Genomic DNA, 14,799 nt, shown 5'->3' with positions numbered 1-14,799 from the left:
ACACACACATCAGGGAGAGAGAGAAAGAGGAAAATATCAGAAAAATGTTTTTATGCCACTGTAACAGCTCTTATGGGAGCTGTGAAGTAGTCCATAAGAAAGTGGAGTGACGCAGACTTACCCATAGAGGAGTTTCTGATGAATTACAGCTTTTCAGTGGATGCGTTGAGAGAGTGCGCACCTGCGTACGACCGCCAGTGTCCGCCATCCAGGATCTGCAGCCCCTGCAAGTGTGGAGCTGCGGCTTCGACTCACAACCACCGTGGGGAGGACATTTGAAAACGCCTGATTTTAACAATGAGTGTGATTTCTGTGGGATTACAAACTATGAGGCGCTTCTCCCTGGCTCTCTCCTCTGAGCAGCTGTGACCATCGTGTCCAGACACCGACACGCAGCGTCCCCTCACACATCTCCACTTGTTGTCACCCTGCGAGAAACATGTCATCCAGATTACTGTCCTGTGTCTTACTTCTGTCACTCATTCACACCTGGTAAGTGGCGCACTTTTGTTTATCACATCTGCACACAGAGGGGGTGGGGGGGGGCACAGTGCTGCCTGCAGTGATGCTTGTTAGTTGTAATCGGAAGGAAACTTTGTGTTTGGCTGTAAGTTGATCTGAGGGACTCGCAGTGCACATCGCTCTGCAGGGGACCGCCGGGTCTCACCCTGAGTCAGTGACTCTGCTGTTTTCGTTTTACCTGTACAGCTCTCCAACACTCGAGTACGAGGGGGACTACGAGGATGCCACTGTGAACCAAATGCTGGCCCCTAAATCCCACGAAACCGACGCCACGGAAATACTCAACAATTTACTGAAAGAATATGATAAGAAACTGCGGCCGGATATCGGAGGTAACTGTCACCTTTGTCCCTCATGTTTTGGAGAATATTTATTCACCTCACTAGCTGCAGACTTTCAATAACATTTAATGAGATATTAGTCAAATATTGATTTTGCACTGATAACGTGCTGATTATATTGAGATCAATTAGTCATATGCCTTGAAGTGGCCTGTGTAAAAGCTGCAGGTTCAGTGGGTATTATAATGTGATAACTGAGCAGATATGTGGCGCCTGTCAATCCTCAGGAGCTTGTAATTGGACCAGTACTAATACCTAATCAGCTTGGGTAACACTTTGTAAAAATGCTACTTGTATAAGAAAAAAGTGCATTACATACATGAATGGTGCAGTGATGTAATAATCGAGGTCCTGGAAGGCTTTATGAAGTCTTATAGCAGCTGTCATTTATCACTATGAGTTTGGTTATAATACTACACTGATGTAGGTGACATCACTGTGGTTTTTGTAATGTGGTTGTGACAAGCTGTGATGCTACTGTGTAAGACAGCTCATTATTTCTGTAAGCAGGTTAACCCTTAGATGTGCATGTCACTGGAAGCAGCATCAGGGGTCAAAATCAGCAGTTTTTCTTCATAGCAAATTGTTCATGTTTCTATAATTTGCAGCCTTTGGATTCTATACACTACTTGTTTGAGATGAAGAAATGTTTGTTTGTCATTTCTAATCATGTTTAAAAACAAAAGAAGAAGAAGACATTATATTTTAGAGTGCCTCCTGGCTGGTTCACTGCAGTGGTATATTGCATTTTTCACAATTACATTATGGTGTCTGATAAATTTGATACTCATTTCATTTTACCTTTTTTTGGCTTCTTTTGGTTTCTCACCTTTGGCACTGAAAACCTCCCCACTGCTACAGTGAACTGGGCTGTTAGTTGGAGGGGTGGGGGCTGGGGTACCCTTCCAGTCGGCTCTTCATGGGATCTGTCGTAGTCCTTAGTAATCTGGAGGAAATACTGTGATCACTGGGTGATAGTCTGTTGTCTTCGTCTGATCCAGCCAGCATCTGTGACACCATTTCAGCTGCCATATATCTGCCATGCCAACACTGTTACTCCTACTGTAAAACAAGGAACATTAGATATTATAGAAACTTGTAGGTTTATTAAAGGTACACTTGTCAGTTTATCAAACTAGCTGATATCATAGTGAGAGGCTCTCATTCTAAAACATGCTAATACTTTGTTATGTCTTCACTACATCTACAGCTAGAATGTCACTTAGAATAGCACATATCTCTGCCAAGGCCAAACAATCCTACACGTCTGTCTGGCTCTTATAATAGAAAAACATAAGGGAAAAGGAAGCAATCTGATAACATAAATGATTCATGAATGATAAAACAGGAAGTTATAAATAGTGGACACAAAAGACAGTGTAATATACTGTATATTTTACTATTAACTACATGTAATTGCTCAACAGACACAGTATTGTATAGCAGGGGATCTGAACCAAATTGTACAAACTCACAGACCTCAGCACCATAAATATGTCTGAACCGACGAAAGAGTCTAAAATTTAACTAGATTGGCACCATAAATTTTATAGGTTCCTTCCTGGTCCGTGCCACAACCCTCCCCCAGGTCTGGTGTAAATCAGTTCAGTACTTTTTGTATAATCCTGCTGACAAATAAACAAACAAGTAAAAGAACAAAAACAAATATAGAACAGACACGTGCAATAACATGACCACCTTAGTGGAGCAAACAACTACAGTAATGTTAGCTGTGGAGAAGGTTCATTTAATTATATTAGCAGATACTCTTACACGTGATTGTAATTATGGTTTAGGCCTAAATGGTCTGTAAATCAATCATACTCATACTTACATGTGTCAACTGTAAAACTGTAAAACATGCTGGGTTAAAATAATGTGGCTAAGAGTTAATGCTACAGACAGTTAGAGTAGCTGTTGGTAAGTGTTGCTATCGCTACATAGCCAGCGTTAGCATTATCGTCTGTTTACTTACCAGTCTAGAAGAAATGTTGTGAGTTCAGTATCAAACTTCATTCCTTCACTCACCAAGAGCTGTCTCCAGAGGTGGAACGCAACACAAATGTAAACACTTGTTTCTATCAGTTGTTGCCTTCTACTGAACTTAGCATGCTAACCAGCTAGCCCTGACTTGAGTCGTCACTTTCTTTTTTTTTTGGCCTTTTAGTGCCTTTATTGGATAGGTCAGTGAGAGAGTGACAGGAAAGTCAGGGAGAGAGAGGGGATGACATGCAGCAAAGGGCGGCGGGTCGGATTCGAACCCAGGGCCACTGGCTTAATGGTATGTACTCTACCAGGTGAGCCACCGAGGCGCCCCGAGTCGTCACTTTCTGAAAGCGACTCACTGTAGCCGTCAACCTGCCCTGCAGATGTAGTGCTGCTCAGAGGGCGTATTATAACCTTTTTTTTTATAATAACAACAATGGCCAAAGCTCTTGTCAAGCCACAATCACTACCACCAACTCCCAGCAAGGAATCATTTTCAGTGGAAGAGAAAACTTAGACATAGACTTAGTAGACATACTGTAGACCTGTCAGAAATAACTAATAAGGATGAATAGTTCCAATACATTTTTATAGGAAGTGTACGGGAATTTTTTTTTTGTTTTTTATTTGTTTAATTTGTCTTTATTTGCTCCAAAAGTAAAGGCAAAGAATAAAAATAAATCAATGGGAAGATACTGTATCAAAAACAGGATTTTTGAGGAACATGACGCGCCAAGGTCGAGAGTTAAGAGGCAGACAGTACCAACACCATTACATGGAAGGTTGGTTGGGGAGGTATAACATTTTACTAGGGCTGTGATCACTGTTTTTGATTTCTGGCCTCAAGCTAAGAGAAAACTATTCCCTTTTTCAGATGTGTGTTATTTATCCACTGACCTACAGTACCAAAGGTCAGGATGTACATAACTCATCAGCATATCCCCATGAATATAAATTACATTTTAAGAGTGAAGCTTTGAGTGGAGGAGAGAGATGTGAGGAGTTGTGTAATATAATTCAATGACTCTTGTGCTTTTTGTATTTTCATACATGAGATGATCAGACAGTGTGCTGTTTGTTGGATCTGATGAGCCAGTATCACTACTCAGCTCTTCTTACAAGGCTCTGCTTCTGATTCTAGTCTTAGTGTCTGTTGTGCTCGCAGAGTGTTTGGAAGGTGGTCTCTGATGTTTACATTCATATCCTGGTATGTGAGGTATAATGGGAGATGGGAGTTTGGCTTTATATAAAATATTTCCATGACTTGTTTTTTGTGAGATAAATGTAGCTTCTAGCTTTATAGAAAATACCAAGTTCTGTGTCATTTTCTTCCCATGAAACTGTTGAAGCACAAATGGGTCATAGGCCACAGTAACCAGGGCTCAGAGTGGAGCTGGAGGTCAGGTTTTCATCCACCTGAGGAACTGAAGTATAACAGCACACGTATCAGCAGGTCACTGTAAGAAGCTGTCCAGCTGACGCTTACACACTGTTGTCCTTCAGAGTCTGCAGTGCCTCGGACATGATTGTTACCTCAGCTTCAACCTGTGACCATAAGTCTTTGTCTTTTCATCTGACTAACTAGCTGTTAATAATGTCATCAGGATTTTAAAACTTACATTTAAGTGAATACTTTGCAACTATATGAGGGTTTGAAGTAACAAAAATTAATAAAGTTGTAGGTGATGAAAATACATTTTTACTGGAAAATGGAGCAGAAAAAATGGACATGAAATAATAAATGGAGTGATAAATTATCAAGTAATTTGATTAATTTAAAGCTGATTTAATTAAAACGGTTGTGATAGGGTGAAAACAGCGCCATGTTTCATAATTTTTCCTGACTTATATTCATCTATCATCTTTCACAGCACAACATTTGCCATTTATCATTTCAGGAAAATGTCTTCAAGGGGGGAAGTAACGAAGAATGGAGGAGATGTGTTCATATTTATCATTAACAGCAAGCAATTTTTGTTACTTCTGGCCAAATGTCAATAAAAAACCACACCCACTGACTTACTAATCAGGTTTTTGGCTCTGATCTTGTCGGCAGCTGATCTTGGCACTAGTGATGGCAATTCTACACAATGTACCTGACCATACAGACACAATTTGACAATTAAGAATGAACTCAAATCTCCACAAAACAAATATCCAAGCTGTATTTTAAAATATCAAATGAAATTTTATATGGACCACACTGCCTTGATTCATTTTTGCATGTATATATTTTTTTTCTTTATTGGAATGTGGTGGTAAATCTGTAAAAAAAAACCCACAGAAGCAGCACTGTTGTTAAACCGTCCTTACTATGTATTCAGCTTCATCTTCTCAGACAAACAAGCAGCAACAAATATTATATTTCAACTCTGAGACCAAATTTCATCTTCCAGAAGGAATTTTATCATTTATCAAAACATTACAGACAACAGAGCCAATGGTAAATTGCCAATCACAGATATAACACTTTCTACTGGGACGACGGCGCACATTGACTGGCCAGTCCTCTCAGGAGCAAATTTCCAAACCAGCGTTATTTGGATACAGCATTTAGCACATATTTGAAATATAAATGGTTACTTTCCTGTCTGATGAAAATTGCCACAACTTTCAGTCTGGCTCAAAATCTCCAGATAGGACACTACCAGATCCAAGTTCACAGTGATACACAGTGTACAGTGTGTACTACATTGAATTGTACTAACCAAATTATTTGAAATGAGACAGAGTAAAGGTGTCTTCTTCGTGTCCCTGGCATAGTTCCTGTGTTTCAGTTCAGGGGCCACATCCTTCAAAGGACATCGTGTACATTGTAACAGTGAAGGCTGGTCCAAAATGAGACAGTATGATCCACAGAGGATTTCCTATTTATCTTTAGTCGCTATTTTATTTTTCCTTTTCAAAAGCGAGTCATCACTGGCATGCAATAAATCTTGGGATCATTTCACGGCCACATTTGAGAGAGCCTTTGAAATGGGACAGTCTTGTCGACGCTGTGATGCAATTTTCTTCAAATGTAACCTTCAAAGGATGTAGCCTCTGAATTGAGACCCAATCAGTGACTTCCTGGAGTGTCCGCTGGTTGCTTTGGAATGACAGGCAGACAATAAAACCACCACTTCTCTTGCCTTTACATTTCTGTTGGTGTATGCATTAAATAAACAAACTATAAGGTGTAATAATTAACCTTTAAAGGTGTTTTTAGGGCCAATTTTTTAAATTTTGGACCAAGCTAGGCTAGCTGTTTCCCCTTGTTTCCATTGCTTAGCAGTCCAGCGCTAAACTGAGCTAACTGGTAGCAGGCTACAGATTCAAATTTACCGTTCTTATAAAGAGTGATATCAGTCTTCTCATCTCTCAATGAGAAAGCAAATTAGGTTGGTTCCCATATCTGACTACTCCTTTAAAGGAGCTATTTGTATGTTTTGCTACTGCTTCAGAGTCAGCGTTAACAGTAACAGCTGTTTACTCTCCTTTCTTGGAGAAACGTTGCCAGTTCAGCATCAAACTTCATTCCTTTGCTCACCAAGAGCTGTCTCCAGCTGGGGTTAGCATCCAGCTTGCTTTCCACTTTCCAAAAGTGAATCAGCGTAGCCTCCAATCTGCCCTGAAGATGTGGTGCTGCTCAGTTATTATCACCCCTCATCTTGGAAACGCAACGATGGCCGAAGCTCTTGTTAAGTGACAATCACCAGCACCCACTCCTGGCAAGAAACCACATTAGGCAGCAGAGAAAACCCACAAATAGCCCCTTTAAGGCTGTTATCATTTCAGTTTATATTGTACTTTAGTATTACACTACCAAACAAATGTGCAACTAATGAAATAACCACACATGAATCATACAGTAATCTAACAAATATGCATGCTTAAAAGGTATTAAGAAATACCAAAAGGTTGGCAGCGGGTACAGCCCCTGATGTTAAATACCTTAGTGTTTGAAACAGTTAGCAGGGAAATATGGACGGAGTGAATAAAAGCTGTCGTGGTCATAACAGGAGCTGGACTGGAAAGCAGGTGCAACCTTCAGCATCAGGTTATCAGGTAGGGTCAGTCTTTTTCACATGGTGTTAGCAAATGGTCTTTGGCTTCTGTATTACTTGAGTATTGGATATTGTTTTTGCCGGACAGAGACATGACATAAAAGAACAAATATTATTGGTACACAGGATGCCACTGAGGGGCAAACATTGCTGCCCTCACTCTCACCGAGCCGTGGAAAAGACCTATCTATGGCATCCTGAGAGAGCTGGTCTCAATGAGAGCTGATGCTAGGTGTCCGTTTCTCCCTGTGTCACTTAGACTCCAATAACTCCTCACGCTTCCTAACACAAGCGGTGTTTTTCTGTGCTTCCACTCACCCTGTGGCGACTTTTTGGTGCTTATACTCTGTGCTCTAAATCCTCTCCTGTCTCTTCTAATACAAAGAAAGATAATTCAGTGTAATAAGTTAAAGATTTCCTAACAACATCTGGTGACATATGGTCAGTGCACCACCCAAGCATTTATGTTGATGAATCTGTTGGTAGCCTCCTCACATGATAAAAAGAAAAGGACTCACTGAAGGAAACACAAAGGGGACAATGCATCTTATCCCTGCACACCGATGTCCTCTGTTACCTAAAAAAAAAGCAAATCTGTGATAAACTCTAAATTTACTTTTAAATAACTCATTAATGTCATGCAAATTTGTTTTTTCACCGTCTGGACTCTATTCTTCATTATGTTAGCCATGTGTTTGCCAACGAAAACGAGCGAGTGCACCAAGCGGAGGACACAAGTGAGTACTAATACTGACTGGGGGACAAGAATGATATGCTACAGAGAAGAATTTCTAGGTAGCTTTGTATCGTTTAAAATTTATTGACAGTTTCTCATTGATCATCAAAGGTCCTTGGATACAGCACTCGAAAAAGACCATTTAGTAACTGGCCAGGAGCTTTCAGCCACATCCTATGAAGTTGTTTGAACTTGCAATAACTTTTTTTTTGTATATTTTTAATAGATTTTTAATATAAAAATACAGATTGCAGGGGCTGTAAGGATTTCTCTCCTATGTTGGTTAAAAAGATTATTTAGAGCTTTAGACTAACGGTGTGCTGTCGTCCAGGGGATGTATTCAGGGCAAACAGAGACGTTTCAGGACGTCTTCAGGACAAAAGGGATTTTATATACAATTATTTATTTGTTTATTTATTTTAAACTATTACCTAGCAAATGACAAACCGAACCGTGTGCTGACTAGTGACTGCAATGGAGTGCGTCTTCTCTTTGTGCGGTTGCTATGGTTACTGTCACTCATGGCCACCCAGTCACAGCTTGCTGGCAGGTCCTCGCAAATACGCAAATACACCAAGACAGTACTGCATCACATAAAGTCTGAGGTAATTTAGGGAAAAGTTTAAATAGATGTATTTTTTACCAGTCATTGGATTGAATCAGTCAACAGCTGCTTGCTAGCTAACTTTACAGGCACTACCCTGGCTGTTGGTGAGTATATTAGCTAAATCATAAATTCAGATGATTTCAATATATCAATATGTATCTTATACCCACAGCCTACATCTAGTGAGTCTGACTAGCCTAAACCTGAACCTAAAACCAGGTCTCAACCCTCAAACAGCTCTTTGAGGCTGTGAGCACATAAAGAATTATAGTGGTGCAATCAAAATTGATCAGATAATTTTTTTCCTTAACAAAGAGATACGAGGAGACATTTACAAGCAAAATTATTTGAATACAAAAGGTACACGAGGTTTTCAATATTATTTGCTGTCTTTATTAAATAATTATATAATTATGACAAACATCGTGATGGTTAATCCAAACAAATACTGAAGGTGATGGTTATAAAGCGGATAGTGACATGATCCACTAGAAGGAAGAGGTCTCACTCTGATTGTATGACCTGTTCAGTTCATGTGTGCTTGTATAGGGATGTCACAGAGTGAAGTTTCTTCCCTCACAAACTATCTTTGACGAGTGTTAACAGAGAGCACACAAACCAACAAAAGCCAAGCTTACCTTAGGCCTGAGATCAAGTTACTGACTGAATTAACGTTAATTAGTGACCACGAGTAACATTTGTCATGTTAACAGCTAACCTGAGAAGCTGTTTTCTACACTGAGTCTTTTTAACCTCAGTGTCTGAACTCAGTCACTCACTGCTGCACCCCATGAATATTTCACCTTTTTCACTTTTCTCTGGCTTGTGCAGTGGGATAGTAAAAGCCTCACTTTCCCAAAATGTCTTCACACACTTTCCTTCACATGGAAAAGTATTATTCTACAGTGTATCACAGATCTGTTTTCCTCCCTGCTTTCCCTGCCAAAGTGGACTAAATTAATTTCTATGGATAATTTCAAAGAAGCAACTATTATTAGGATGTGGGCAATTAGCATTTTTTTTCAATTCCCCTGACTGCAAACTACAGATAAGTAAATTAGAAAGTCATTTGTTGTGATGCTGGCCCATTAATAGCAGATGGTGCACTAAAGTCATTTGACCTTGTTCTATTGAACATTAGTGAATATGACTTTTTAAAGCGTGTAATGGCTTGTTTTTCAGCAACAAGCTGTACTTCGACCACATGGCTTGAATGTAAAGTGATACTTTAATGCTGGCATTGACAGACAGTCTGAACTCAATATACTGTATATCTCATATGTCCCTGTGGTAAAATAACAGAACAAAGTTAAATTAGTTAGCTGGAAATATGGACTCTGATGTACAATTCAAGACACTCATGTGTTTAGCTACAGCTGCACTTGGTCTGGTATGAGCAGTAGCTTATCAGAATCAGAATCAGAATCAGAATCAGAATCAGTTTTATTGCCAAGTATGTTTTCACATACAAGGAATTTTTTCTGGTGATTGGTGCAATTGATCAGCAACAGTGGGGCTCTCTAGCCTTGTTGATGAGGCTAATAGCAGATGGGAAGAAGCTATTTTTGTGGCGAGAGGTTTTGGTCCTGAAGGACCGCAGCCTCCTGCCAGAGGGGAGTGTCTCAAAGAGTTTGTGTCCAGGGTGGGAGGAGTCAGCTACAATCTTCCCTGCACGCCTCAGAGTCCTTGAGGCGTACAGGTCCTGGAGGGACGGAAGATTGCAGCCAATCACCTTCTCAGCAGAGTGGATGATACGCTGCAGTCTGTTATTGTCCCTCTCCGTGGCATGGTGGCCAATGCTGTCTAATGTTAGCTATTTAGACAGATATTACTGAGTCAGTTCACTGACTTTATGACTCTTTTCTACCACCACTCTGTTCTACTTCTACTGTTACGCTAGGTTTTAGCATTGAGTATTATCCTGTAATTGTTATTTGTGGCCTTTTTGAGCTATAAGTTACACAGCATCACTTATTTAATTAGATTTCTTTTGGCTGAAAATCTCCTCACTTATTATTTTGGTATAAAAATTCTTGAAAATTTTTCAAAAATACTTACACACAAAAATACTTATACACAGAAAGGAACGGTAAGGCTGATGTCAACGAGACTGAATTACAAACAGTAACAGTAGATTATCATGTTTTTTCGAATCCTTCATGGGTAAGCAGTTTCAAACCCCGGCACTAACAATGTAAACTACTGTAGCATAAAGAAAAGTAGTTACAGAATGTAAATACATTGATCACCCATTCAGACGCACATGGAGGTGATTTAAAATGAAAACCTGTTTTCTAATATCACCAGCCTGATATTAATAGATTGTAAATATTATAACAGATTATAACAGATTGTGTATCACTGGTTTAGCAGTATTTTACTGTTATAGCAGATGAAGGTGGAAACTGCAACACAGGACAGGCAGGAAACCTGAATATGAACATGTTGATGTTGAATGAAAAATGCAAAAATATTGTTTCTTTTTTCTCTCTTTTCCATTAACAAGTAATTTCCTAAAGTTCACTTTCTTGTGTGATCTTTGATCTGTTACTGTGTATAGTTTTATTTCAATGTAAATACAGACCTTATATGTTAACAAATCATTCAGTTGACAGCAGTAAAAAAGTCCTGTCCTCCTCTATTTTCAAGGGGTTGGTTATAACTTTGAACAGGAAAGTTATCTCAGTGTAACTCCAGTTCCATGACTACATGTGAAGCTCTGTAATAGACTTTAAGAAAATCCCTTTATAATTGCCAGCTGTGTTCTTTTTTCTATTGTGCATAATGTCAAGACACGGACAGTTTAAAGCTGACACCATCACAGTGAGATAATAGGCTTTCAAAGCAGTATAGCAAAACAGAATAATAATTTAAAAAAACAAACAAAAAACCCCCCCAAAAAAACAGAAAATTACAAAAGTAGAAAAACTCACCAAAAGACCATGTTGTTTCAATTGGCACCTTTAGTTTAGACTTTTGTTTGGAGCGTCACCTAGTAACTATGTTACTTACAAAAGATGCTGTCAGGATCCGTCAGAATAGGCTCTGCAGATAACAGTGACTGATTGATTGGGTTTAACACAGTGTGTTTAAGTTCATTGTGATTAATCAGAGCTGTGTGTCAGTGAAACACAACAAACAAAGCAACATGCTGGAGACAATCAGCTCAGTCTGTCACAATCAGGTGAGAAGTCTGAGCATCGAGGAATAATTCATGCGCAAGTTTGATGTTCACCTGGTAGATTTACCTATGGTTGCAGTTACAGTGATCATCTGGGTTATTCGATGTGGGGTTGTGTGTGCTTGTGTGTAGTCATACAGTAGTTCAATGGTTGAGAAAATGTAGTTCCAAAGGAAGGGGCTGTCTGACGGCAAGATAAAGCAGTGATGTTGGCTTTTTTATGTGGGCATTTTTTAAAGCAGCCAAAACACATTTTTGTGGATGACCCCGTCCGCAGAAGCACATCACTCAGCTTCTCTGCCAGTACTTTTGTCTCCATCTCCAAATTGAGAGGGCACCGATCCGAATATACTGCAGTAGGGTTGCACATCTCTCTGTGATAAACGATTCGATATGCATCTAGATACACAGGTTACAATTCGATTCAAAAACAATATCCTTTTATTACAGACCGATTCGATACGAATCAATTCCATACAGTGTAAGAACGATACGATTCGATTCTATGGTTAATATTTGTTGTAGATATTTTATATAATAAAGAAGCCAAGTCTATGAAAGTGACAGTACAATAGTTTCTTTTTAAATATGTAAAAGACTGGCACTGGCAAAAAAAAAACCAGAACAACAAAATCACATGTCAATGTATTTATTTTTAGACATGGGCCAAAAAAAAGTCTGGCTGAATCGTTGGATGGGAACTCCAGAGGGAAAAGTAGCACAGAGTAGTAACAACAAACTTTGTTCGAGCTTCCCTTCCTTCGGTCCACACCTTGGATTTTTGTTTCCCTGATGCGTTGAAAATCTTTCTCGGTGCATTATCACCTTCAGTCAGGCTGGCGCTTTCGTTCTCCACCTCCTCCATTTTCTGTGTCGTCCCTTGTTTATCACTCATGCTAATACCAGCCAGGCAGCTGCGGCGTTTCGCGGGCAGCCTCAGCTCTCGCGTTGTTTTAGAGACCTGGCGCATATGTAATGCTGCCAACCGATTCAAAGTCTCGCGATACCTGATCCATGACTCCATAACTGATTCATCTAGGAATTCATTGATAATTCGTATCGATTGAGGAGGCTGCTACCGATGCAGCCGTATCTCTCACTTGTTGAACCGAATATCCGGTCGCATCGGTTTATCATTCACAAACCTATACTGCAGGTAATACACTGATTATATATAACTACCTCACATGAGCCCGTGTCATATAACCCAAACTGTCACTTTAAGGTGCATACCATGTAAGACACTTTATATTATATATTTGTAATTTAATTACTCTCTCTCCATGTTTCTTTCTCTTAAAAATGTAAAATAAAGGCAAAAATGTCCCAAAAAATAAATTAAAAGAGAATCAGATTGTGTTTTTCTTAGTATCACACTTTTATCTATTTAATCGTGTCCATCAACTCTCATCCAATCACAATTGACAGCCATAAATAAATGTTGCATAACCTGTACATAACCTGAAACTCTCACAATACATTTAAACTTACACCACAGTACTCCATTTATACTCGCAAAAAGATACAGATGAAAAGTAGGAAGTAAATACTCTGAATAACAACCTCAACAGATCTAACTCCAGTCTTATTTGCAGCCACAGTGCAGTTATTTTCCCACACATTCACACATTAACTAGCTCTGGTGTCCTGCTCCGTACTGGGTGACAGATGATGGTCTGTGGTACGGTTTGCCGGAGGGAGGTAATCTGTTCTGCTCTTTGAATATTTCAGAGTCCGTGGCATTTCCTCTTGTAACGAACCTGGACAGTGAGAGGTGAAGTTAGTCTTTACGCCATCAGTCATCACGCTGTGGCTCAGTGTAGACGCAAACCAAGAATACGACTCTCCCACATAGACGTGGGGATTCCTGCTTATATGATTAATGAGTAGACAAAATGCGCAGTAGACAAATTACTCCAAAAATCAGGAAAGACAAGAAACAAGGCCTAGTTTGAGACGGTGATGAAACTGCTTTGCTTTTAAGAAAATGTAACATTACTGCATTTTATTCGTATACATTTGTACGGAAGCTCTTTTCTGCCAAGAAAAGACTGATGAAATGTATGCAAAATGAAAATGTTGACTTATTTAGTCAATATCATGGCTAACTAAGTCAAAATTATGTGAAAGAATATTATAATTATTATTATGTAATAATTAGTCCAAATTTCGATGTAATAAATCAAATATTTGAATCATGAATTCACAATTATGAGAAAAGACAGAATTAGACTAAGAGATTATAAGACAGTTTATTTGTTACTAAATCAACATTTTGAGTTACAAAAATCAGACTAACAATATGAGATAGTAATTTCCATTTAGTTAACAGTAATATTGTGAAATGTTGGCTTGTTTTATAATTTAGACTCAAAAAGGTTGATTTAGAAACTTTGACTTAGCAAATTAATAAAATTAGTTTCCTGACTTTAGGGCAGGCTTATCTACAGTATGTTATATATATATATATTTCCTCTGAGTCTTGGAATTGTATTGTGTTAATGTAATCGTCATCATTTTTTTCATAATCATTTTTCTTTTTTCTTTTTTTTCCGGTGCCCAAATTGATAAATCTGAGGAAATTGCAATTCAAAAGTTACTTTTAACTTAACTTTTTCTCCTAGTGTGAGGATTAGAGGGCAGTTCTATGAATTAAACTGATCATTTTATGTGTGATTTTGTAATTTTGCATAATCATAATTTATATAGGCTAGTGATCTATCAGAAAAATATATTGTGGTATTGATTTAAACCAATCAATCGAGCTCTGTTTAGCATTCAAAGAGGAGAGCCTTCTTTATTCCAGCACTGACCAGCCATCACCAATATGCCACATAGGCAGCACCTACCCACTGTCTCGTACCTTTTTGTGATTGGTAATGAGGATTTATCGAAAATCAAAGATGGATTACTGTCTGGGCTGAGGAGAGGAGGGGATGTGGTGGGAAGATCCAAACCACTCAGGATAACACAGGGCGTCTGTTCGGAGAGTGAGCTGATGAGGTTTCACTCTGGTAGATGAGCGCTCCCCTCGACTTCAGCACTGGACAGAGACGCTTTGCACTGTCCTGCAGGTGCTGATAACGGTGGATTTAATCCAAACGGAGCCTCTCACAATACTGTGTTGTGATATAATCAGTGTACATCGGACAACTGTATGTTGGGCTATGCTATGCATACAACACTATAAGTTTTCTCATTTCCTTATCAGTAAAATGTATTTTTCTTTTCTTTTGATTTTCTTTATCCATATCTTCTGGCTTGTTTGAAGGAGCCTGTTTGAAGGTAGAAGTTAGAGAGAAGTGTGTTGCTTAGCAACAATCACCACAATCACTGTATTCACATGAACGTGCATCATAAGATCAGGCGCAGCTACAGCC

At 39.1% G+C, this 14,799-nt stretch overlaps 1 protein-coding gene across 1 annotated transcript in view; it reads left to right on the top strand.

Annotated features, from left to right (window-relative positions):
* Positions 1 to 356: 356 nt before the first annotated feature.
* Positions 357 to 14,799, top strand: part of LOC139626682 (gamma-aminobutyric acid receptor subunit gamma-3) — a 57,741-nt gene continuing 43,298 nt past the window's right edge. Inside the window, exons 1-2 of the mRNA XM_071487114.1 lie at positions 357 to 492; positions 709 to 854. Of these exons, the coding sequence (XP_071343215.1) occupies positions 440 to 492; positions 709 to 854 (199 nt within the window). The 5' untranslated portion in view covers positions 357 to 439. The remainder of the gene's footprint in view (positions 493 to 708; positions 855 to 14,799) is intronic.

Source organism: Trachinotus anak, unplaced genomic scaffold (assembly GCF_046630095.1).
Source record: "Trachinotus anak isolate AG129_WGS33_773 ecotype Australia unplaced genomic scaffold, CSIRO_AGI_Tana_v1 ptg000010l, whole genome shotgun sequence".
Taxonomy (NCBI): Eukaryota; Metazoa; Chordata; class Actinopteri; order Carangiformes; family Carangidae; genus Trachinotus; species Trachinotus anak.
The sequence above is the reverse complement of the archived record's forward strand: the minus strand, read 5'-3'. Positions and strand labels throughout refer to the sequence as shown.